This window comes from Meles meles, chromosome 18 (assembly GCF_922984935.1).
Source record: "Meles meles chromosome 18, mMelMel3.1 paternal haplotype, whole genome shotgun sequence".
NCBI lineage: Eukaryota > Metazoa > Chordata > Mammalia > Carnivora > Mustelidae > Meles > Meles meles.
In genome coordinates, this window is record NC_060083.1 from 55,997,937 (window position 1) to 56,022,711 (window position 24,775).

The window sequence follows — 24,775 nt, forward strand, 5'->3', positions numbered from 1 at the left end:
CTCCTGGGCTTTCTCACACGTGGGAATTGTCTCTTGGGAGTCTACATCCCATCTCTGATCTGTTTGTTTTGGATGCTCATCCCAGGACGCTGGGTGAGGTGTTAGTCAGACTGACCTTTCCCGTTTTCTGAGTCAGTGATCTTAGATCACTAAGTCAGGCGCTAAGTGTTGAAAATTAAAATCAATGTGTGGGGCCCCATAAGCGGGAGCCAGGAAGGTGGGAACAAAGGGGTGAAAGGGAAAGGTGACGTCTCGGTTTGGGTTGAAACAGACAAAAATCTGCTGTCAAACCCATCCTCATCCAAAAGGGATTCTGCTCACTGGGAGCGAGGCTCACATTACAAAGAATATTACATGGACCCTCTCTTGGCACGAGGTACCTCTGAAAGGTCTAGCCCAGGTCTGAAGTCGCGAACCTTCTAGAAGTCAAACCATCTGTTTCTATCTGGGGGGCTCCTGAGCCCCTGAAGTGTGTCCGTCAGGCTCCAAAGGGTATTTAAGGAGTATCTTCCCTTTCACTAGGCCGGGACCTTTAGGGCACCCGCCCCTTCCAGCCCCGACTTCTCTATCAAGCAGAGAGATCTGCTGGAAAAACAATGATGGTAAGGCCAGGTGTCTGGTTTGGATTGGTCTTTTGAATCTAGCTCCTATCTGGGATGTCAAAACTCCTAGTAAGCCAGAGTCAGTGAAGCTTATATATCAACGGGAACTCGGATAAGACAACCTCTCACTTCTAATATGAGAAAACTGGCTAGTTGAGAAGCACGCAGTTCTTAATTTTTTTTTTTTTTTTTTTTTTTTTGAGAAGCACGCTGTTTTACGCAAGACCACAGAGCACGTGGTCACCTTTTTGGTCTAAGGCTTCAGGATTGTTATCAGAAGGATGTATGGAGGTTGTACTGTGTTGGCAAACATTTAGGTTCAACCAAATATCCAGCCCGACTGCTCATGCGGAGTCCCATCAGTCTCCAGAACTCTTGTATCCCCCAAAACCAACCACAAAGCATGCTACTCCCAGCTGACTAATTCCAACCCGTAGTCTGGGTTTCCTTCTCCTTCAACACGTCAAGCATAGCAGGTGCAATTCTTTTCAACAAATCCTTGTTGAACATCAATTACATGCACAGCATTTGCTGAAATCAGATAATCAAAAGATCCTGCATCTGCTTACGAAACCAACCATCCCGAGAGACTTTCCAAATACAGTTTCTAAAATTCAGCAACTCCCTCTTTTCTTTTTCGTACAATCCCGTTCCCCAGAAGAGACAGCTTGATTATAAAAGGAAGGAAATTATCTCTGTTTCCTTTTCCCTGCGAACACGCAGACTTACGCACATAGACACTGAGACACGCACCCGTATGCAATCGTTATCCGTCCAGTAGGATTTGCACATATGTCACAGGCGTGAACAGACCAGACACGTCTAAATCCGTACTCCAAGCATGCATCCGTTTTTTGTTTTGTTTTGTTTTGGTTTGGTTTGGTTTGGTTTAAAGCCCCACCGAAAGAGAAGGGGGAAAAGGAAACTCAACAAACCCCTCGAGGAGTCAGATCTCCCGTATTGTCAGGTAATTGTTAGCAGAAATCGGCTATAATAACAAGGCATTTTAAAGGAATGTCAATTCACTTCTATCCTGCTTAAAGAAGATCCAGAGTCTGCCTTTGTTCCTAACCTGAGCAGTTTGGAAGAAATAATACCCTCTTTCAGAAACTGTGGGGGAATTTGAAAGGTAGGGCTCCGGCTCTCCCAGATCAGCCCTGGAAGGAGGGGTGACTGTCATCAAGAAGGAGGCTAGCTCTGGGGATCAGCCATGAGCCCCGGGGGGCGAGAGGGCCAGCCTCATCCCAGGGCACGAGGTGAGAGGGCAGCAGGAAGCAAGTGTCTTGCTTTCAGAACCTGTGAAGGATCTCCACTCCTCCTCGGTGTGCACTCGGCAGCCAAGGCCTCGAGAGTGTAGCGGAACCACCAGTCAGTCTCTCAGGCAACATGTTCTCGGCCCTCCCTGCTGAGGGCCTGTTTGCAGTCTGGGATGATTTCTTGCAGTTGTTCTTTCCAAGAGCCTGAGGTTTAGGGTTTGGGTGAGCTTGGTGGTTCGCCTTTTTTTTTTTTTCCTCCCCCTACCCTTTTATTCACAGTTTCCAATACACAAAGCACTTCACAACGTCCATGGAAACCTCTGTGGCCACAGACTGAGAAGAAGACAATGACTGAGCGTCCGTCAGCCACACACGGGAAAGAACATGGGAGGGTCCAGTTATGTGGCTTTTTTTTTTTTTTTTTTTTTTTTCCTGATCAGGTCCCCAAAAGCGGTGGAGTTTTGTTTGTCTGTGTTCTGTTTGGGGGTTTTGTTGTAGTTGTTGTTTGGTTTTTTGTTGTTTTTTTTTTTAGGTTTTTGTTTTTTCCTCAAAAGGCCAGACTGATGAGGGCTTTAGAGCTGAGACACGGTGGATTTTTAAATGCAGTTGCCCCTGAGTCGGTCCATGTGGATGGATAGTTGAACAGCATGGAACCAGCCCTCTCTTAGACATTCGAGAAATGTTTGTGGAATGAATGTGCGCTGTTTCTTTATAGAGTTCTGTGTCCTTGTTAGAACATAGTGGAAGCTTCCTAGAGGCAGGAGTCCTGAGTTTGAATATGTCATCGTTCTTGTCCCCAGTAGGTTTTCCTGGCTCACCTGAGAGGGACCTGAGCTCAGGGCACAGCAATTAAATGTGATCTTTGAAACCTGCTGTCCTCATTCTATATATTCATTCTCTAGAAATAGTCCTTACCCATTGCCTTCACCCCACTCTCCCATCTTTTCCAACCAATTATACAAGAATAAGCGGCAAAAATGAAGAGTGAGGCATGGTGAGTTCGAAGCTGGCTCTTGTCTGGCAAAAACCGCTAGAACAGTGGGAAGACTCCTGCGCCATCGTCAAGGGTCCCGGTGTCTCTGCCCCACCTTCTGTGTACCAGTTTCCTCCCTCCTTAACCCGGCATCAGAGTCTGGACCATGTGGAACACGACCAAGTTTGAAACATCAGTCTTTTCTGTACAGATGAAATGCGTTATCACTCAGACCATATTTGAACCAGAGGATGCTAATTTTGTCATCGCAAAAAGGACGTCCTTCAGCTTCAGGGGACAAGTCGGGAGTCTGTGCAGAAGGGCAGGATGGCTCATAAGAGCAAACAGCCAGTGTCAGAGCAGGTGCAACCACTGAGATCATCAGGTCGCCATATCCGCCATACCCTGTGCTAAAGGCAAGCCCCCAAATGTGGGTTAGCATTGCGCGGAGAAACAGAGTCCCAAGGAAATAAGGCAGGGCCCAAAAGAGACAAGACTGGGTAAATAGTTTCCGCCACCATAGACTAGAGATGATGAGGGCATAGCCCTACTGGTCTCCCAGTAAATGAATTATTACACAGTAAGTAAGCATCCCAGAGTTGGTAGCTACTGTTTTCTTATTCCACTGTTGTTGTGAGTGGGTTTTTTTACCCCTTAACACTTAGAGTTTTGAAAGTTCAGACAAGAGAACTAACCACTCTAGACCTCAGCTTTCTCATCTGTTAAACGGGAAAAAGAGTAAGAACTCCTATGGAAGGTTTGGGGGGGGGAGTGGGAGAGGATAGGAGCTCTATCCAGGGAAAGTCCTTCGAACACCGGAGTACACTGTAAGGGTCTGAGACATTTCTTCTGGCTGATAAATGTTCCAACAGAGCAGAAAAGAAAAATTTAGATCAGGGTGGTAATGGAGGGCCTGCCCTTCCAAATGAGGGTTTGCCTGGATTTAAAGGGGATAGTGACAACCCCCTTCTGCCGCGCAGCACAAAATGATTTGGGAAATCTGGACAGGACTGAGTCCAGGGGTACAAAGGCCGCCACCTACCCCAGAGAAAAAAAGAAATCCAACACGCACCAGAGTAAAATGAAATAAAGTGATGGCTGTGAGACCAAATCAGCCAACGCACCACTCCGGCAAACCCAGAAAGGTTCTCATGAAAGACAAATTAAGAGGTGGGAAGACACGTTAGAAGTGCATGGTTCAAATCACACTTTGTTCTCTGCTCCCCGGAGAGAAAGGCAGCCAAACTCTGATTAGGAAAGAAAGGAGAAGATAAGATCAAAAAGTGCAGTCAACAAAAGAGCGAAGCCCCAACCTCCCCGGGTGACCCAAAAAGGAGCGCCAGGGCAGGGAGGACCAGGCTGCCTGCGGGGGGAGCCGGCTCCCAGGAGGCGGGTGGCCTGCGTGCCTGCGTGCCTGCGAGCAGGAGTGTGACAGCAGCCTGCGGAATGCTCCGTGCAGGGCCCCGTGTGGGGCGGGGAGGGGGCGACAGTCGCGCACCCCCACCGGGACCCTGGCATCTGCCTCTCCCATTAACTGTGCGACCTTGAGCCAGCCACACGCTGGTCTCGGGCCTTCAGTTTCTTCACATGAAAAGTAAAGAGTAATTTCTTCCCCTCACCACCTCGGAGAGATGTCCAGGGAATAGGGTTGACGAGTGGATGTAAGGGCACTTCAGAAGCAGACGCAGGAAGCAGCGGCCAGGAATATTCATTAGCAGTGGGATTATTTTTTCAGCCATAGGTGAGAAGGCGGAGAGCGGATGAATACGAGTGCTTTATCATGAGCTGCACGCAGGAGACCCAGGAGGGTTGTGCTCCCCGGGGTCCTGGCTCTGCCGCGTGCCCACGTGTGTTGGGTGGGCACTGTGCAGAGCTGTGCTATGCGAGTCCAGGCAAAGGTGGGGATGGGGACGGAGAGATAGAACCCACAAGGGGGACCGGCCGAAGCATTACATGGTGCCTTGGGTGGAGGGGAGGCCAAGGTGAAGGTTTCTCCTCTCCCAGCTGACACCCAGTATTTCCTACCTGGGGTGGCTGCCTACTGATGAGAGGAGAAGGCTCATTCCTGACCCCTTACTGCACGGCCCTGCCCACCTGAGCCAAAAGTGTCACCCAGGAGCAGCAAAAAGCTAAGGCACTTGGGACACTTAATACTTAAATAAATACCTGTTGAAATTAACTCCGCCCATCCCACCCCACCCTACCCCGCCCCACTTGGCTCTCAAGGCCATGCAATAGTTCCTGAAGCCAGTGTTTCTCTCCTCCTCCTGTTTCTTGTTTCCCTGCACCTCCTCCTTCTTCTCCTTCTTCTAAATAAATCACAGTTTGGATTTAGGGGCTGGGATGGAGATGGGTGACATTGTTTTTCAAATGCCTCGGATTGGAAAGCATGTAGGGTGTTAGGTCCTAACTGAATCCCCAAGTCCCAGAAGGGCCTAGACAGGGCACATCCATACACACACACACTTCCATCCTTACTGGCCCTTTAAATCCCCCCTCCCCAGGAGGAGTTGGGGAGGGATTTGTGTTTCTGGGGCTCTTGGGACTGAAGTCCCTGGGGCCATCTGGGAGTGATTAGCCTACAGATTTCAGGTAGCTCTAGCCACACGTGCAGCCCACATGACACCCCCTAATTCCGAACCCACAGCTCTCCTTCTCCAAACAAACAGCAGTGCCTTTTGCAGAGAAAAGAAAATGCCTTCCTTAGAGGAGCGGCAGGGGAAAGCCCGGTCACACTAGTCTCCTCTGCTCTTGCCACCCGCCTCCAATCCCCACCCCCCACACCACCACCCCGCCCACCATTCATTCAACAGTCAGCCACTCTGGGTTCATCCATGAAAGGACTGTGCTTTGTGCTTAGAAAAGCAAGCAAGAAAACCAGGAAGAAAAAAATATTTATTATCATTGTATATTTGGGTAGCAAAGTCTAGAGGTTTTAGAGGTTCTGATATGTTAATAATGACTTCAGTTTGTGGTTTGATTGTTTTCTCAAAACCTGTAAATCCAGGCCAGAAATGTGTAAAGATTGCAATCTGAAAGCTTTATGTCCATCAATCCAAATATTCTCCAAAGGCATGTCTCTAACACCCTTTCTTCTAGAAAGAAGTCAGAGGACAGGAAATTGAGAAGAAGTTCGCAGGCAAGGACAGATTTCCTTTGAGTGGCAGAGATAGTCATCTACAGGCCACATTTTGAGGAAAGCCATAAAGACATCTCACCTAACTGGCCAAGGTATCCCACTCTGTGTCTGGTAGCGGAAATGTACCATTAGGTATTCATTGCTTTGGCTAAATTTTGGTCACTCATTCCTGTACTACACATTTATTTTGCACAGTCTACAATGCACACAGAATGGGGATATGAAGGGAATAACACTCTGTCATTGTCCTCAAGCAGATCACAGTTTAGGGGGTGAGAATATACACACAGCAGACAAATGACAGCATGAAAAGGCATGAACACAATGTTGTAAGAACACAAATATCTCTTCTCAGAGAGAGATCAAGTCTTCACAGAGGGTTTAGCATTTGAACTGGATCTCCGTTCCCTACCACAATCTGGCTGCCTCTCAGACTGACTATTCTCAGACTGGGAATAGACTGAGCCTTAATAGTCATTTACTCCATAGTCTGAATGAGACTCACGTCTTTTCTAAGAGAACAGGGTGGCTTTTTCTGGGAGAGACACCCTTCCCGGAAAAGAGAGAGGAGGACTGCAAACGAGGGGTGTAGGGAAGGCTCCCCAGTACAGTAGAAAGGAAAATCTTGAAGATGGGGAAGAATCCAGTACATTGGTCTAGGAAGACAGGTCCTGTTCCACCCATGGGTCTCAGAGAAACAATCAAAGGACACCCGAGAGACTTGAGGAATTAGGGATGCTCATAGGCATGAGTAATAATAATAATAATAATAATAATAATAATACTTCTTTCCTTCTAAGGGAGCATTGTTTGGAATTTTTCAGAATCCAGATATAATCTAATAATTTCTCTGAACTCATTCTTAAGCCTCAAAGGCAACCTTACTTCCACTTCCTGGTTGGTTTGACTGAAAAAATCAAAGTGTCCTTGGCAGAGGTAAAGTTGGGCTGGGGAAGCCCAGGGACAGAAGAAGGAGGTAGGTGAGTGTTCCTTCCGTCCTCTGTCTGACCTGAGCAGTCCTCTGGGTTGATGAAACTAACCCAAAAGTTGGCAGAAGCGGGTCTCAGGCCCCGCTGAGCTGAGGCAGGTGAACTTGGAGGCCAATGCCCCTAACTGTATCACCCTGAAACCCTGCTTTTCCTCAGACCTAAGTTCCTGGAGGAGAGTCAGAATCCGGAGAACCTCCTAAGTGCCAGGAAAATAAAAAGCAATTAGTGACTTTTGCTTTAGGCAGAATCTGGAGGGGGAAAAAGAAATCCTGGAGCCCCACAAAACCCCACCTCCCTGGGCCTCTTCCGGAACCACAATGTTCAGCCCACTCAGCGTTTGGCCAATGCCACTCTCTCCTCCCTCAGAAGATTTCTTTGCTCCTGGAAAATCATCTGGAAACTGTCATCACCACTGTGCTGGTTGGCAGATGTCCCCCAAAGAGAGAGTGAAGCGTACCACACACTACAAGGCATTTCTGGGCTTGGACCAAGAAAGGGGAGGGGTGGTGGGGTGGGAGGCAATGGCTCAGGCAAGGAGCAGACGGCATCACCAGTGATGGAAGAAGAGAGGTGACTTCTGGGGCCCAGGAAAGGAATGGAAAGGCCTCTGCCACTGACCCGCTCCTCCCTCCTGCTTTGCCTTCCCCTAGGCACTGATGGAAGGCCAACGATGGGAAGCAACTCTCTGTGATTCATGCACTCTTTCAGAGCCAAGAAAGAGAAATCCATGGTAGAGGCAGAGAGGGTCTCAGAACACAAAATGCCCCCGGGTGTAAAATGGGATATGGGCAGACAGAGGCTGAACCCACCCACGACTGAGTTCCATCATCTAGAGCCCCAGAGCCAACACTCAGGCCCAGGCACCCCGCTGCTCCAGGTCCCACACAGCCTTCTGGGGTGACCTGTGCCTCAAAATCTGCAAGCACCTGCTGCCCAAGATGCCCCATGATTTTATTAGAGTTGACGTTCAAAGGAAAACTAGGGTCTGGGCTCCCTCAGGAGAATGTGTCTGGGAGGGACCCCGAGGAGAAGCAGACCCTGGAGGCAGAGGGGGTGTGGGTGAATGCCTGGGGACAGTGTCTGATCCAAGACCACCCAGTGTGCCTTCCTTTTCTACAGAGATAGCAACCCTAGCCAGACACCCCCTTTTCTCCTAGTTGCTGAGGGAGACATGTCACCCTGGGAGATGTCTCCATGACACCAAGAAAGTATTTAAAGGAAAGATGTCTACATTTAGGGCCCTCTGAGGCTTCACCTTCTCTTTTAAAGAATAATGAGTGCTCTGATGATTGAATCTATGGGGACCGTGTCCTTAATTTATAGCAGGAACTGCTTGCTTGTCTCTGCCTTGTACGTAGATATTAAGGTACTTGAGGGTAAAAAGACAGTTCACTGACACCCCAAGCTGAAAATTTTGTAAGCTTTAGGAGCACCCCAAAGAGAGGGGTTTCTGCAAACAGCCCATACTTCATCCAGACTGTGCTCTGTTGGCCCTTCCCTTGCATTTCAGCCAATCTGGAAATCAGGGGAGAAGGAGATTCCTGTGCTAGGACTCCCTGTGAAAGCAAAGGCTCTGCCCTTTCGCATAAGATGTAAATACACCGTGTTCTTAAGATAGTAACAGGGAGGCTGTGAGATTTTCTGGAGATTGAAGGAAGGGGAAAGGAACAAACAAAAAACTGTCCCTCTCTTCTTTGCCTGACCAAATGTCATTCTCATTTAAAAAAAAAAAAGTGAGAAGGTGTAAGAGAGGGGGAAAAAGACATTTAAGACTTCACTGACACCTTTTACATCAGTGAAAGGGTCTTGGGAGAAAGACGTTAAAGAGAAAAAAGGGGAGAAATACAGGGAAAGGAGGGAAAAATCCTGCTTTCTCAAAATTCCCTGATCTGCCTATTCAACGCTGAGACAGTACCGGAGACAGTCCTGGTTTCCCCTTCAAACAAACCCGGAAAGGAATCCTGTAATAACACTGTCTCTCCCGCAGGCTTGCAGACAGCAACGCGCACCAAGAAATTAATTTGAAATAAACAATGACAGGGTAGGCAGCCCAGCGGGTCCCTGCCTTCCCTGCAGGCCCCACTTTCCCAAGAAACCCCCCCCTCCCCCGCCATTCTCCATGGCTGGGGATCAACCAATCTCAGGGTAGTTTTGTGATGTCAGGGATCCCAGAACCCTCCACAGACAGAGCCCCCCAGCGTTAAGAAGTCACTCTCTGGGAAACTTCAAAGTGGGGGCTGACTTCAGGGCCTCCACACTCCCGGTTCCCCGGGGAAGAAAGAGCTGCCCAGGGACCTCCCAACCAAAGTCAGGCAACCGGGCTACATGCTCAAAAGGAGAGCCCAGCTCTCAGCTTCCCTACACTGGGTTTGGCCCCAGTAATCTATAGGCTCCAGTAACCCAGAAGATGCGCCCGGAGGTGGGGGGGGTCGGGTGGGGGGACTCGGGGAGCCGGTGAGGGGGAGCTTGAGCGCCCCGGTGAGAGAGAAAAGGCTTGCAAATTCACAAGATAATGCGTCTTTAATTCTGACAGTTACCTTTGGAATTGTATACTACTAGCATTTCTCCCTTTTCCATGGTTTGATGGAAACATTTTCTCCAATTAATAAAGCGCCGAGGGAATAACCCACTGGCTACGGTATCTTAGTGGGAGTAGCTGGTTATAGTCCCTGCAGCCTGAGATGAAGTCCCCGCCATAAGCCAGTCTACCCTGGGAGACCCACACAAAACTATCCCGAGAATCTCTGCTCTTTTGCTGAAGTCCTCCCTGGGGCTGCACAGGCCCAAAGGGGACAGGAGGGAAGGAGGAGGCACAGGTGTGACCCGGCAGAACTGCGGAGGAAGCTCTTGGTGCTGAAGGGAGCCCCCTGGCCCCTGGACTGCACTGAGCACTTTATTTATGTTTTTAGATCAGCAAGGCAAAAAGCACCTTCAAATGAAAATGCCTGAAAGATTTTTTAAAAAGAGGAAAATCGCAGAGGGAAAAAGTAAAACTTGGCCTAAGGAAATTTCCAGGCTGCTCTAAGGATGCTTTGAGGGAATCCAGACGACATGTGGTGCCCTGTACCCTGCCTAAAAGACTGATATTTTCAGAAAAGGAAGGGGGGGGACACACACACACACACACACACACACTCCCTTTGGAAGCACAGCCCCTTTGGAACTGGGGCTTCCTACTCCCATCCCTCCCCCATCCCCTCTGCTAGTCAGTCCAGGTTGAGCCAGCAACTCGGGCCTCCTGCTTGGCTCCCGTCCACACCGCCTCGCTGGGCCCCACAACCCGGCCAGGTCACCCTGGAGCACTTTGCAGGTTCACGCCTCCCTCACCCAGCACCTCTCTTCTGCCTCATTCCTCTTTCTGTTAGAAAACAGAAAAGGGAAGAAAAGAAAGCCCTTTTTGGCCTACAGTTTCAGGGGGCGCTGGGACTCTACGGTCCTAGGCGACCCAAGTCCGGTAATCTCCCAAAGTAGGGCGCGGGTTTGGGGAGAGATACACATGGAGAACTATACAGTCGCGTGTGTTTACGGACCTGTTGCTGGGAGCCCTGGAGGCCTGCGATGGGTCCCACGCCCACTGGGGCAAAATGTCCAAAGGTCGCATTTACTTGGCGGTCCGCAGATCTTTACTGCGCACCTGCGAAGCTACCTGGCCCTTTCCTTGTGCTATTGCCGTCCGGTCCCATGCCCCGTCCTGAGACAGGGCTTACCGCCTCCTCTCCCCAGAGAACCGGTGTCCGGCCTGGAGAGCGACCGGCAAATGCGCTCCCCGCGGGGGAAAAGTACTAATTACCGAGGAGCCCCTGGGAGTGGAGAACTCGGGTACCACAGGGTCCCCCAGGGATTGGGGTCTTGCAAGGGAACCGAGCTCCAGGGAATTGACAGAAGAGAATCCGAGTCCCCTGAGCACCTCTACAGAGGGCTTTGCCCGGGGATGAGATCTGCAGGAGACTCTGCTGCTCAACCCAACCGAATTTTTCTGGGACATGTACCCCTGCTGAACACGGATTTAGACACTCTCCCCACTTTTGCTAAGAAATTTTGGAGAGGGAATTATGGTCCCCAGTTCCCCCCAGGTGAAGGGGACTCCATTCGCCCAAGCCGTCCACCGCTATCCGGAGATGGAAAACCCTTCCTGTACGATGTGTTCACACCGCCCCACAGAGCCCACGAAACTCGCTGTAAGCCAACATCGCTGGGCTCTGGACTCCGCGCCCGCGTAGACGCGGAGGGAGCTTGGCGGCCCAAACAAGGGAAATTGAACCCGGCGCCGGCCCTAGTCGCTGAAGGCAGGGAGGGGTGAGGAGGGAGGCGGTGATCCCGGACCTGGGTTTCGCGAGGTCCGCCTTGGGATCTGCTCGCACCTCCAAGTCTCCGCTCCCCAAGGCAGACCTCCCGGCGCTTGCTTAGAGCGGGGACCGGAAGGCACGTCGCAGACTGGGGAAGTGCCCTTTTTCTTGACCTGCTCCCATTCCCTTCCGTATCCCCCACCAGGAGCCTAACGCGTTGGGCTCTTGGCAGAATGCTCTGGCTGGTACAGAGTTAACAGCCTCAGTTTCCCGATCTGGAGGAACCTGAACACCGAGAATGGGTTCCTTTCCCTCTGGCTCTCTCTGACACGGGTCCTCGGGAGGTGGGCCGCGAGCGTCTTCCTGGGGCAGGGAAGAGAGGTCAGGGGTGACCCGAAAAGCTCACACCGAACCGAACCGAACCGAACCCCTGAGTGGGGGTGAGGGAGTTGGCACCAGGACCCCTGCAGAGATAAAGAGACGAATCAACAGTGTCCACGAGTCAGACTTGGCCTGGTCCTGGCACGAGCAGAGGGCCATGTCTGCTCTCTGGGAGGCAGGGGTCCTTTTCCAGGATCCGGCCTCCCGGACCCGTGCAGACTAGAAACGTCAGGCACCTTGAGCGCTTTTTTCTTGCCAGGTCCCGTGTAAGACACACGCCTCCCAGTTCCTCTAACTGGGCTGCCCAGAGGTGAATCCAAACGGGAGGAAATATCGAGTAGGAATTTCTACAGAGATAAATCTCAGCGGCAAAGCTGTCCTGATGGAGTGGAGCACACCACCACCATCCCCCACCATCCTCCAAGTTTTCCTGCGGTTGCTGCGAGTGAAACAGTTTCTGGGCTTTTGGCGCCCCCTCTGGATGCAGCTGAAAATTGCGCCATTTAAAAAGTCAACTGATTGTTTATCAGTGTTCGAGAAGATACAAGAATACCAAGTATTTGCATCAAACGAACAGAAAATGTTCAAAACGCTGTAAATTCATGATTTAAAATTCTATAGATTACGTATCCCCTCTAACGTAATTGCATTAAGTATATATTTATGTGTATGTATTTATCTTGACAAATATTTAGAGAAATATTCGAAAGTATCTTAAAGTCACGGTCTTCAGTGCCTTTAAGTCCGTAAACACGAGAATTACAATAAAATGCAACTGAACACATTCGTCTTGGTTAAAATTTCTGCCCGAAGTTCTAGTTTCTGAGTGTGCTCCTGGGTCAGGTGCCTACGAATCACACAGTTATACTCACAAATGTCCCCTCCCCACGATACAAAAATCAGTTGATACTACGCGGGACTCTTTTCTCCCAAGAAAGGATGAAGTTGTTCTTGTACTTTCCCAGCGCATTGCCGGAGCCATGAGTACGTAGCGCAGGTCTCGAAAGCTTGTAAACAACCTATAAGGTACTATAGACATCCATGTGAGTGAGTTACACCCGTTTAAAGAGTAAATAGTATTTAACTGTAGTTGCAACTTAACTACCTTCTGAAGAGCTCCGTTTCCTAAAAGAAAAGTCGACTTCTTTGGAAGAAAATAAGAGAAAACGAGATTTAGAAAAAAAAAATTTTTCCAGGAAAACATTCTTTTAAATCTTGCAATAGTGTCCGCAATGTGCAAATTAGAAATGAACAAGTCTTTGCTATGATGCGGGCCGATTCATCACAACAATAATTTAATTCGAAACGGACATCGGGGAGAGCCAGAAAGGGGGAAGTTTAAAATTAGGAGATTTCCACAGTCGTGCTTTTATTTGTGATTCTGCAGACAGGTAACCCGCAGAAGCCTAGGATTTTTCTTCTCTTCCAGAACTGATACCTAACCAGGCACTAAAAGCAGTTGGTGCAAACACAAAGGTTGCGCTCAAATCACACTTGAGATACATCAATCCCTCCCCTGGAGCTCCTAGCTGTCTGCCAGTCGGAGAAGGACCCAACTGCAGTCGGGAGACGCGAGCGTCACCCCTCCAGGTGTTTTGTAAAGGAGGGCGAAACAGGCGAGCTGCAGGACTCCGCCAAAGTGGAGTGTTTTGTCTGCGGTGGTGCCCATGTGTCTGGCCTTTTACAAACCAAGTGACCGGCCTCAGATTCCGGGCCCTGGACGGCCACATTCGCAAAGTTCGATCTCTCCAAGCCAGAGCAGTTTGCAAGCCCTTTCCAGTGGCAACCCTCCTGACGTTTGGATTTGGCCAGGAGGTGAAAAGCAGAACGTCAAAGCAATTGCCTGTCACTGAGCAGGGCCGCGGGCTGGGGGCTCGGGGGCTGGAGAAGGACTTGTCAGAGTTCAAGTTCGCTGTGGCGCGGGGCGGCTCCCGCAAGCGCGGGGCTACTGCGTCGCCGCCGCCAGCCTCCGCGGGGACTTATCTTTGGTCTTCATTGATTCCCCTTGCAAGAGCGCGGCAGAATCCCGACCAGCCGCACCAGCCCCGGCGAACCGGAGCATGTTAATCTATTTATATGGATTATTACAGAGGAACTGCGGACGTTGAGTCACCAAAACCTTTGCTTCAAAAGACCATTTCTAAGCACTTTCGGAGGAGGCAGGCTCCGGGAGCATAAACTGGGCTACGCGGTAAAAAGCGACTGCTTTTCGAACGCTCCAAACTCCAGCTAAGTCTCCGGGACCGCGCAGAAAGCAGTGAAAAGAAACGCTTGGGGGGAGATCCTAGTCTAGACACACGCGCGCGCGCGCACGCACACACACAAACACACACACGCACGCAAAATTCGTGCGGAGACGGCACCAAACTTCTGACATTACGAGAGTACGGCAAACTTACACACTTGGACGTCCCAGGTCCCCCGCCTTCCCCGCTGCACACCCGCCCCCCCCCCCCCCCGCCAGACCAGAGGCAGCGCTGCCCTCCCCGCTCCTCCCCTCCCCTCTCGTCACCCAAGCCCAGTGCCACAATCCTCCTCCCCGAAAAATCCAGGCCAATCAGCTGCCTGCCAACCCCTGAAATGCCGCGCAGTGATTGGCTGGCCGTCTCTAAGGTGAGGAGCAGTAGTTATTAAAGAGCCCCAGGGCTGGGAGTCGAGGAGCTGAGAGCGGAGCTTGAAACTCACTGGAAACTTCAGTGGCGCCGCGACTTGCCAGTTTCACTCCAGGAACTTTTCTTTGCAGGAGGAGAAGAGAAGGGGTGCAAGCGCCTCGCTTTTGCTCTTTTTCTTCCCCTCCTCCTTCTCCTCTCCAATTCGCCTTACCCCACTTGGAGCGGGCAGCTGCGGGCTGGCCACCGCGCGCCTTTCCAAGTGTTCGCTGCCGCAGCCGGGTGACGCGCCAGGCTCCCCGGGAGCCGCTCGCTCCGCGTCCGGGCAGCCGAGGGGAGAGGAGTCCGCGCCTCGAGTCCCCGAGCCGCCGCGGCTTCTCGCCTTTCCCGGCCACCCGCCCCCTGCCCCGGGCCCGCGTATGAATCTCCTGGACCCCTTCATGAAGATGACCGACGAGCAGGAGAAGGGCCTGTCCGGCGCCCCCAGCCCCACCATGTCCGAGGACTCGGCGGGCTCGCCCTGCCCTTCGGGTTCCGGCTCGGACACCGAGAACACGCGGCCCCAGGAGAACACGTTCCCTAAGGGCGAGCCGGACCTGAAGAAGGAGAGCGAGGAGGACAAGTTCCCCGTGTGCATCCGCGAGGCGGTCAGCCAGGTGCTCAAGGGCTACGACTGGACGCTGGTGCCCATGCCGGTGCGCGTCAACGGCTCGAGCAAGAACAAGCCGCACGTCAAGCGGCCCATGAACGCCTTCATGGTGTGGGCGCAGGCGGCGCGCAGGAAGCTCGCAGACCAGTACCCGCACCTGCACAACGCCGAGCTCAGCAAGACGCTGGGCAAGCTCTGGAGGTAGGGCCGGCGCGGCAGGGTGGGCTCCGCGGTGGCGGGGGGCGCTGGCCGGGACCCTCTTGCGCCCCGCCTCCCAGCAGGAGGGAGTTGCCCGTCCCGGAGCCCGCGGGTTGCGGCGGCGGGGTGCGGGGGTGGGGGGCGAGTTGAGGGGGGAGCGAAGTGTAACTTGGCTCAGAGTTTGACAAAGTTCTTGGATTGCTCTCTGGGGGGAAAGGGAGGGGGGCGGGGGCGGGGGAGGGGCAGGGGACAGAGAGAGCCAGAGGGTGGGAGAAGACTGTGGGAGACACGGTGGGAGGGGGCTGCCAGCCCTATCTCCCGTCGCTGTGAAGTTCGATCCCAAGTTGGGGGTTGGGTGAGAAGTGAAGTTCGCCCCTCTTTCGCTCCAACTGCGCTCTCTCGTGTAGCCCTACAAACCAAGGAGATGGGATGGGGGAGACTTCAAGGCCAGAGGAGACTCCAAGCAGGAATGGGGGGGCACTACTGCTGGAAATAGGTGGACGGAGGGGGGGGGGGCAGGAGGAGCTCCTTGACGATTAAGTGATTTTTGGAAAGCTTTTAAGGATGTTGGGGGCGGGGGGCGTTTTAACTACAGTAGCAGCAGCACTTCGATCCCGAGCAGCGGAGAGCTATTTTCATCTCCAGGGTTTCCAAAATAGAAGGAGCGAGGGCGGGGCGGGGAGTGACGGCTCAGGTTCGACTGAAAGAACCGAGATTTATTTTTCCTTTTTTTTCCCCTTCTCCTTTTCTTCTCTTCTTTTCTTTTCTTGCTTTTTCTTTCTTCTTTCTTTCTTTCTTTCCTTCTTTTTTAACTTAAAAGTTAGGAGCTGCCGCAGGGGCTGGAAAGCAGGGAGGAGGGAGGAAGGGGTTGTGTGCGCAGAAGCTGGCGGTCGGGGTCACCTCCCCCTCCCGCCGACCTGACAGCTCGGCGAGTCTCACAGAACCCCCTCTGTTTCTCCCTGCGCCCCCGCCCCCGCCCCCAGACTGCTGAACGAGAGCGAGAAGCGGCCCTTCGTGGAGGAGGCGGAGCGGCTGCGCGTGCAGCACAAGAAGGACCACCCGGATTACAAGTACCAGCCGCGGCGGAGGAAGTCGGTGAAGAACGGCCAGGCGGAGGCCGAGGAGGCCACGGAGCAGACGCACATCTCCCCCAACGCCATCTTCAAGGCGCTGCAGGCCGACTCGCCTCACTCCTCCTCTGGCATGAGCGAGGTGCACTCCCCCGGGGAGCACTCCGGTGAGTCCCCCCCCCCCCAACAGCCCCAGCCAGGCTGGGCCTCCCCTGGGCCCCACTGCACAGCCCCAGGTCTCCACCGAGTAGGCTCTGCTTAGGGACTTTGCGCTCCCCGGGGAGGGAAAAACTACCCCTAGCGCCTAATCCTCCTCCCCTTTCAGCGCAGGGCCCCCCGGGAAGTCCCTACACACACACACACACACACACACACACACACACACACACCCCTCAATCTCTACATCCTAACAGATTAATTTTTATTGCGAGGTAAAATGCCTTTACAGCTCTACAGGACTTCTTCCTCCTTCTCTCGTTCCACCACCCCAAAAGCACACACCGGGTTCTTCCACAAATAGCATTCCCGTCCTCCCGACCCTCCGGGCCTCAGACCCTCCCTGCCCCCCATAAAAAGAGATCGCCGAATGTGTACTGGCGGGTTAATCATTTGGCGGCTTATCTCGGGTGCAGCGCGCCTCCCGCGCGGTTGCGGGTCCTTCTGACACTTTAGCTCCGAGGGAGGATCCCAGGAGGGTTCCTAAGATTAGGGCCCTTGCACAGCCCTAGTTGACTCTTCTGGGCTTCCTCTCTTTGATCGCCCGCAGGGCAATCCCAGGGCCCGCCGACGCCGCCTACCACCCCCAAAACCGACGTGCAGCCGGGCAAGGCTGACCTGAAGCGCGAGGGGCGCCCCCTGCCAGAGGGGGGCCGACAGCCCCCCATCGACTTCCGCGACGTGGACATCGGAGAGCTGAGCAGCGACGTCATCTCCAACATCGAGACCTTCGACGTCAACGAGTTCGACCAGTACCTGCCGCCCAACGGCCACCCGGGGGTGCCGGCCACGCACGGCCAGGTCACCTACACGGGCAGCTACGGCATCAGCAGCACCGCGGCGACCCCGGCGGGCGCGGGCCACGTGTGGATGTCCAAGCAGCAGGCGCCGCCGCCGCCGCCGCCCCCGCCGCAGCAGCCCCCGCAGGCCCCGCAGGCCCCGCCGGCGCCCCCACAGCCGGCACCCCCCGCCCCCGCAGCCGGCGCCCCCGCCGCCGCAGCCGGCGCACACGCTGACCCCGCTGAGCAGCGAGCCAGGCCAGTCGCAGCGAACGCACATCAAGACGGAGCAGCTGAGTCCCAGCCACTACAGCGAGCAGCAGCAGCACTCGCCGCAGCAGATCGCCTACAGCCCCTTCAACCTCCCGCACTACAGCCCCTCGTACCCGCCCATCACCCGCTCGCAGTACGACTACACAGACCACCAGAACTCCGGCTCCTACTACAGCCACGCGGCGGGCCAGGGCTCCGGCCTCTACTCGACCTTCACCTACATGAACCCCGCGCAGCGGCCCATGTACACCCCCATCGCCGACACCTCCGGGGTCCCCTCCATCCCGCAGACCCACAGCCCCCAGCACTGGGAACAGCCCGTCTACACACAGCTCACCAGACCTTGAGGAGGCCCGCGTGTGATGATCCTTTAGGAAGAGCACCGAAGCAAGCAAGAACCCGCCAGAACTTCCTTGGGACATTTTTTTCCCCTATTCCTTAAAGACATTTAAGCTAAAGGCAACTCGTACCCAGATTCCCAGACGGAAACATCAGCTCTCTGGACGCATTCCCACCTTGTTGCAAAGCAAGTGGCCAGGCCACCCTCGTGGCCAGATGGACCGGCGGAATCCAGGAGGACCCGAACTTGAAATCGGTCTTTGAGGCAAGCATGCAGGATGATGGACAATCGTCGTGTCACCAGTCTGCTCAATCTCTCTGCCTGTTGGGACTTTGTAATTATTTTTTAGCAGTAATTAAAGAAAAAAGTCCTCTGTGAGGAATATTCTCTATTTTAAATATTTTTAGTATGTACTGTGTATGATTCATTACCATTTTGAGGGGATTTATACATATTTTTAGATAAAGAAATTAAATGCTCTTATTTTTCCAACAGCTAAACTACTTAGTTGAACAGTGTGCGCTAGCTTTTCCTGCAACCAGAATATTTTTGTACAGATGAGCTTTCTCTTACAAAAAAAAAAGCAAAAAACAAAAAAACAAAAAAAAAGTGTGTGTGTTGTTGTATTAACATAAAAAAAAACACGAATTTGTGTTATGTGATCAGTTTGGGGGGTTAGCTTTGCTTAATTCCTCAGGCTTTCTGATTCAAGGAGGAGCTGCCTTAGAAAGAAAAATAAAGGCCTTATTTTGCAAATAGGGAAGTAAACCATAGTCTAGAGAAGCATTTGGTAAGCTTTATCATATATATATTTTTTAAACAAGAGAAAATACCTTGAGCCTTAAAACCGTGCTGCTGGAAAATACTTGTACTCTCGGTTAGTGCATTTCCTTCCGCATTTGCTTGTTTGTTGCAATCTTAAGTGAAAACCAAGCAAAGGAGATGAAATCTGTTCTGGGAATGTTTCCGCAGCCAGTGAAGTGCCCCAGCACACTGCCCCCTGGTTGCCTGCTCGAGCCCCATGTGGGACACAGATGCTAGAACCTTCTCCCTTCTGCTGCCACCTGTGCCTCTCCCAACACCAGCAGTGAACCTTCAAGACATTCCACGTGCTAAATCTATTTATTTTGTAAGGAGAGGTTTTCGTTTAAAAAAAAAAAATCTTTCTCTTTTTAAAAAGTTTTTTGAAATTTTACCTTCTTTAAAATAGGTTGTTGGAGCCTTCCTCAAAGGGTATGGTCATCTGTTAAATTATGTTCTTAACTGTAACCAGTTTTTTTTTATTTATCTCTTTAATCTTTTTTATTATTATTAAAAGCAAGTTTCTTTGGATTTCTTGTCCTAGATTTGTATAATATACATGCCTTTTTTGTCTGTCCTTTTTTTTTTCTTTGTTGTTTTGTTGAAAACAAACTGGAAACTTGTTTCTCTTTTTGTATAAATGAGAGGTTGCAAATGTAGTGTATCACTGAGTCCTTTTCAGTGTTTTTCTGCCACAGATCTTTGGGCTGCCTAAATGTGTGTGTGTGTGTGTGTGTGTGTGTGTGTGTGTGTGGACACAAAACAAGGCTGGCATGTGTCATGGATAGTCCCCTGCATGTTCTCTTGGAGACAACGAGGAAAGGCGGAGGGGATAAGCCCAAGGAGAGACCTGAATTCTTAATTCCTTCTGTGGCTGGAGAGTTCGAGGATTGCTTTTTAAAAAAGACAGCAAACTTTTTTTTTTATTTAAAAAAAGATATATTAACAGTTTTAGAAATCAGTAGAATAAAATCTTAAAGCACTCTTATAATATGGCATCTTTCAATTTCTGTATAAAAGCAGATCTTTAAAAAAAAATATTTCTGTAACTTAAGAAACCTGGCATTTAAATCATATTTTGTCCTTAGGTAAGGTTTGGTTTGTGTTTGTGTTTTGTTTGTTTCCCTCCCCCAAACCTTTTGTTCCCTCTGTGAAACTCATCTTTTCCTTTTTTCTTTTTTTTTTGTATATTATTGTTTACAATAAATATACATTGCATTAAAAAGAAAACAGCCCTGTGGACTGACTTATTCACCCCGTTCTCCCCTTCAAAGGATGACTGGAAGAACTGAGGCACAAAAGAGATTGTTACTCACTGATCACTGTGATGGTCTCATTGTTGATGTCGCACTTCTGACTATCCCAAAACTGGCAGTGGCGAAAAGACTGCGTCCCCAAAATTCTACACGGAAAAGTCTTGGAAAGCATCACCCTGTTAGTTCACCTAGACCAATCCCTGTCAGTGGTTCCTCTCTTGGGCAAAATGTTTGTTGTGATATTAACAGCCTCATGCTTCGGGGCAAAAGCTATTTCCCTTTGGAACTCAGAGCGGAATATTAGACCTGAAATCAGTAGCTTGTCAGTAGACAGAATGCCAGAGGGGTCACTTGCCTGTCTCAATTCAATCGCGCAAACTTTCTGTATTTTCATGATCACATACCAACAAGGGGTGTCCATTTAGAAGGCAGAAAAAGCCAAAAGAGAAGTTTTCAAAGAGGACCAGAGGGAAGCCTGTTCTATTAACCCATTATATGTGATTCAGAGCCTCTCCAGCCTATCTGCAGGGACAATGGAAGGAGATTACCTTATTTTGCTGTTCCCTCCCAGTTAACTCATTCTGAGAAGTTGCAAAGCCGTGGTTGAAGTAATAAGACCTAATCCTGTTTTTCTTGGCCTGGGTGAGATGGGAGTTTCCAGGATCAGAGAAACGTCCAGGTCATTTTTCATTAAACAGATGAAATCACTCCTTCCCTCCCACCCCCACACAGAGCCACCCCCCCAACCCCCACAGACACCCTGGCTGATTGGGGAAGTGTCTCTAAAGAAGGCAAGTCTCTTGTCACCTCAGGCTGGTTTGACTTCGGGGCCCCGGTCTCTGACAGTCCTCACCGGTATCCAGACTCTCCAGTATTACGCCACATTGTCTGTTTTGGCTTTTCTGGATTCCTGGCTTGGGTCCCACACCAGGATCATGGCAACCAGGAAAATGGTAGTTATCAAATCGAGACAACATTAGCGCTCGGCCTCCTTTGCAAATTCCTTCAACAGCGACTGAGGGCCCGGGATCTGCGGGGCGCTGCGCACATCTCCCCCTGCCAACCCCCACCCCCAGATGTCACGTTCTGTTGCTGGCTTGTGCCACAGTGCCCGTTGGCTTAGGCTCAGAGTCTAGCCTCCATTCTTATAAAATCTCTTATTGTTTTTCCCCCTGCCAACCCTCTCAAAGTCCTTTTTAAAGCATCTGTGGTGTTCACCAATTTTTATCCACGCTAGTTCGCCCAAATCCCCTTATCTGGTAAACCCAACGCGTACCACCCGGTCCTGAGCGCCACTTCCCCTACCAAATCCAAAATGTTTACAAGATTGTTTTCTCTTCTCCTAGAAATGTGCTTTTTTCCTCCTTATGTGACCTTCCACAGAACTTCAAGAGCCACAAGGCTCCATTCGGGTTTAATTGGGGAGGGCAAGTGGCTTACTTTCCTATGCCTTGGTTTCCCCTTTTGTTACGAACATTTATAATCTCTCCTCTTGTAACAGGCTTGCTATTAGAGAGGTTTTTAGCAAGAAGCAGTCTGGCAACTGACTGCGTCCAAATATTCTGGTCCACAAAGGACTCCTACTGCACGGTCATAAGAGGTAAACAGTAAACGGAGCGTCCGCAGGCTGGTCCTGATACACGGGAAAACACAAGGAACAATGGAGCCCAGAGAATTCCTCTGAGTCCCACCCACCCGCGTGCTCCAGATCGAGGCAAAGCCCAGCACCACCAGATTACAAAATTTTTTAGAGGAATTTTTATTCTAAATCTAGAAACGCAGAGCTTATCACCCTGACAACAAGACGTTTATTCAAAACCTAGGAAAGAGTCCTCCAGAAACGAAAAAGCTCATAATTAGATCCACAGTTATTCTGTTTATTTACATTCAAAATAAAACCTGTTTAAAAAAAAAAAAACTATCTCAACAAGAAGGATTTTTTTAAAAGGGAGGGGAATAAACATAAGGGAATAAAAACCTCACTTAGAATCAGTCCTTCGGGTTATTATGGAAATGGTGCTTAGGGGTTATCTTGAGCTGTGTGTTTGAATTTCCGCCCTGAACTCCAGCCTACCTTTTCTTTTCCCTTACTTCTGCACTGAACTTTGCTGAGGCCCTGCTGAGACACTTTGCAAATTAACTTAATTGATGAACTAGCATTATAGCAGAGAGAGATTCACCACGGATGCTCAATAAAGCGGGAGCCTCAGGCCTGGTCACTTGCACAGACTCCTTGGAAGGCCCTGTACTTAAATCTAATATTTTAAAAACACATATATTGGGCGCCTGGGTGGCTCAGTTGGTTTAAGCATCTGCCTTTGGCTCAGATCATGATCCCAGAGTCCTGAGATCGAGTCCTGCATCAAGCTCCCTGCTCAATGGGGAGCCTGCTTCTCCCTCCTCCTTCTCCCTACCCCTCTTGTACTCTTTCTCTCTCTCAAATAAATAAATAAAATCTTTAAAAATAAAAATGTATGTCCCTTTTTTTTTTTTTTTCAAAAGGGTGCCCCCTGCCACAGAACTATACAAGATCCTGGCCCCACAAAACCTGGGTCTGCCCAAGACCAGAGCTGTTGGATGGCAAACCATGACATCAGTGGATACAAGGTAGATCATTTTATTTCTATTCCCACCCGTGCCTGGCACATGGTCTGCTTATGGGACGGCAACGTGGACTGAGTGGCAGTGTCAGAGGACACATCGCTGGGAATCCCAGCCATGACACTCTAGCATGAGACCTTAAACCGTTATCTTAGCCTTCTGAGACGTGAATGATTTTCATGTCTCAAATGAGATTATTTCACGGGCATCATAGAGGTTAAATGAAGTAAAGCACGGAAGACTGCTAATTACCTGTCTTTCCTCATTCCTTCACTTCGCACTTCTGACTCATTTCTATTTTTTTCCTATCTGACATCACCTCTTCCTTGCATTTTCTTAGCTTGTCCCGTGGATCTTGGAGCCGACAAAGGTTTGCTGGGTTATCCCTTTGCTGTCATTCACAGACCAGACCTCTTTGACTCTGTATACCTGAAGAATTATTTCAGACCAAATACGACATGGGGCCGGCAATGTCAGATTCGGATTTATTCCAAATAACCAGGCAAAATTCAAGGCAATATGTACATTACTTCGAAGCTGCTGCTAGACACATCCCTTGAAATTCCAAGATTTTATACTGAATTTAATCCAATTACCATGATATCATGTCACCATATGTCACTTGAGGATGATTTCTATTCCTCATTGTCCCCACAAACCTTTGCAATACATCTCCTGTGGGGCAGGACTCAGCAGTGGACAAGGACAGATGTGGTCTTTGCCCTCAGGGGGCTTATAATTTACAGTAGTAAAGGAAGGCATGTAGAAACCAATCGTACTTGGGTATTTTCTTGTTCACATGTGATGGAAAAAATGCAACTGATTAGGGCCAGTTGGGAAGCTCACCATCCAGGCAAAAGATGATGGTGGTCTACTCTTGGATGAAGACGGATTGGGTAGTTGATGGAGCTGGGAATGAACTTGGTGAAAACTTTCCAACCTCTTTCTCTCCTAATCTCCACCCATTTTTCAGTGATGTGAATTCTCTGACCCAATTTACATAAAAGTGACCCCACCCATTTTTACCTTAGTCGTTCCTTCCTGGCCCCCTACAATAATACTCTTAGTCTCTCTACCTCTTGACAAACCACACATTCATGTATCACACAATTAATTCTCTTATTTTCCAGATGTCTCAGGGGAATGACCCAGTCCCTGAAATATAAGAGGATCTCTTGATCTCTAGAGAGTTGCTCAATGTACCCCACAGGTTTACGGAATCAGAAACGGGAGGTGTTTTAGTCTGGTTGTGTTCTCATTGCAAAAATTCTTTATGCAATATCTCAGCCATTGAACTCTCTTCAATCTCTTCTAGAATGCTTACATTGATTGAGAACTCACTTTCCCTGTCCTAGAGATCTACCTACCTATCTTTCTTTCTTTCTTCCTTTCTTCCTTCCTTTCTTTAAGAGAGAGAGAGCATGGGGGAAGGGGCAGAGGGAAAGGGAGAATCTCAAGCAGACTCCCCACTGAGCACAGAACCTGATGCAAGCCTTGATCCCATGACCCTGAGATCATGACCTGAGCCAAAATGAAGAGTCAGCAGCCCAATCAACGGAGCTACACAGGTGCCTGTCCAGGAGAGCTTTAACTGTGCAAAAGTCTTATCTCTGCAGTCTCTACCAGCAGTCCAAAGGGACCCGGCTCTACACCAACATGGTGGGAGACTTGTCTTTCTTTCAAACATAGCCCTTCAACTAGTTATACAGTTTTCAAGGTTTTTTGTTTGTTTGTTTGTTTCCCGCATGCTAAACATTTCCAGTACATTTTACACAAGACCTGGTCCCCAAACTCTTCCCTACCTTGTCTTTCTTCTGTGAATGTATTTCACTTGCTAACATTTCCCAGATTAATTCCAAGACCCCAAATAGGGTGTGACTAGTATGGAAGATGAGTTGGTTCATCCTTTTTGTAATCAGATATTTTTGTAATCAATTTGTGTTTTTATTAATTTAAATTAAAACCATATTCATTGTTATGGTAGCCACAGCACCCAGTTATGTTATGGTGAGATATTTCTCCCCACCCCGTAATTATACAATTGAGTTTTGAACTTAATGACCAAGCTTTACATTTGGACTGTGATATATACAGGCTCCGTGGAAGGAAAGAGAGGAAAAGGGATTTACATCATCGGGCCCTCACTTTTCCAGGCACTGTGACAGATGTTGTATATATATGATCTCATTTAATCCATTTAATAACCCGTAGAGACAGGCGTTATTATTACATTTTCATTAAGGAAGAAACTGAGGGTCAGAGAGATTAAACAATTAACCTAAGGTCCTGTAACTAATAAATGGCCCCAGACAACTACCATTGACTCCCCCCCCAAACCACTACCTGCTCCCACTTAC

General features: G+C 50.1%; 1 protein-coding gene across 1 annotated transcript; it reads left to right on the forward strand.

Annotated features, from left to right (window-relative positions):
• The first annotated feature begins 14,292 nt into the window (after positions 1-14,292).
• On the forward strand, positions 14,293-19,092 carry SOX9 (SRY-box transcription factor 9). The gene is given in 4 exon segments (XM_045986555.1): positions 14,293-15,085; positions 16,066-16,319; positions 16,919-17,324; positions 17,326-19,092. Coding segments are annotated over 4 exon segments (1,533 nt in total). The 5' UTR covers positions 14,293-14,654; the 3' UTR covers positions 17,768-19,092.
• Positions 19,093-24,775: the final 5,683 nt, after the last annotated feature.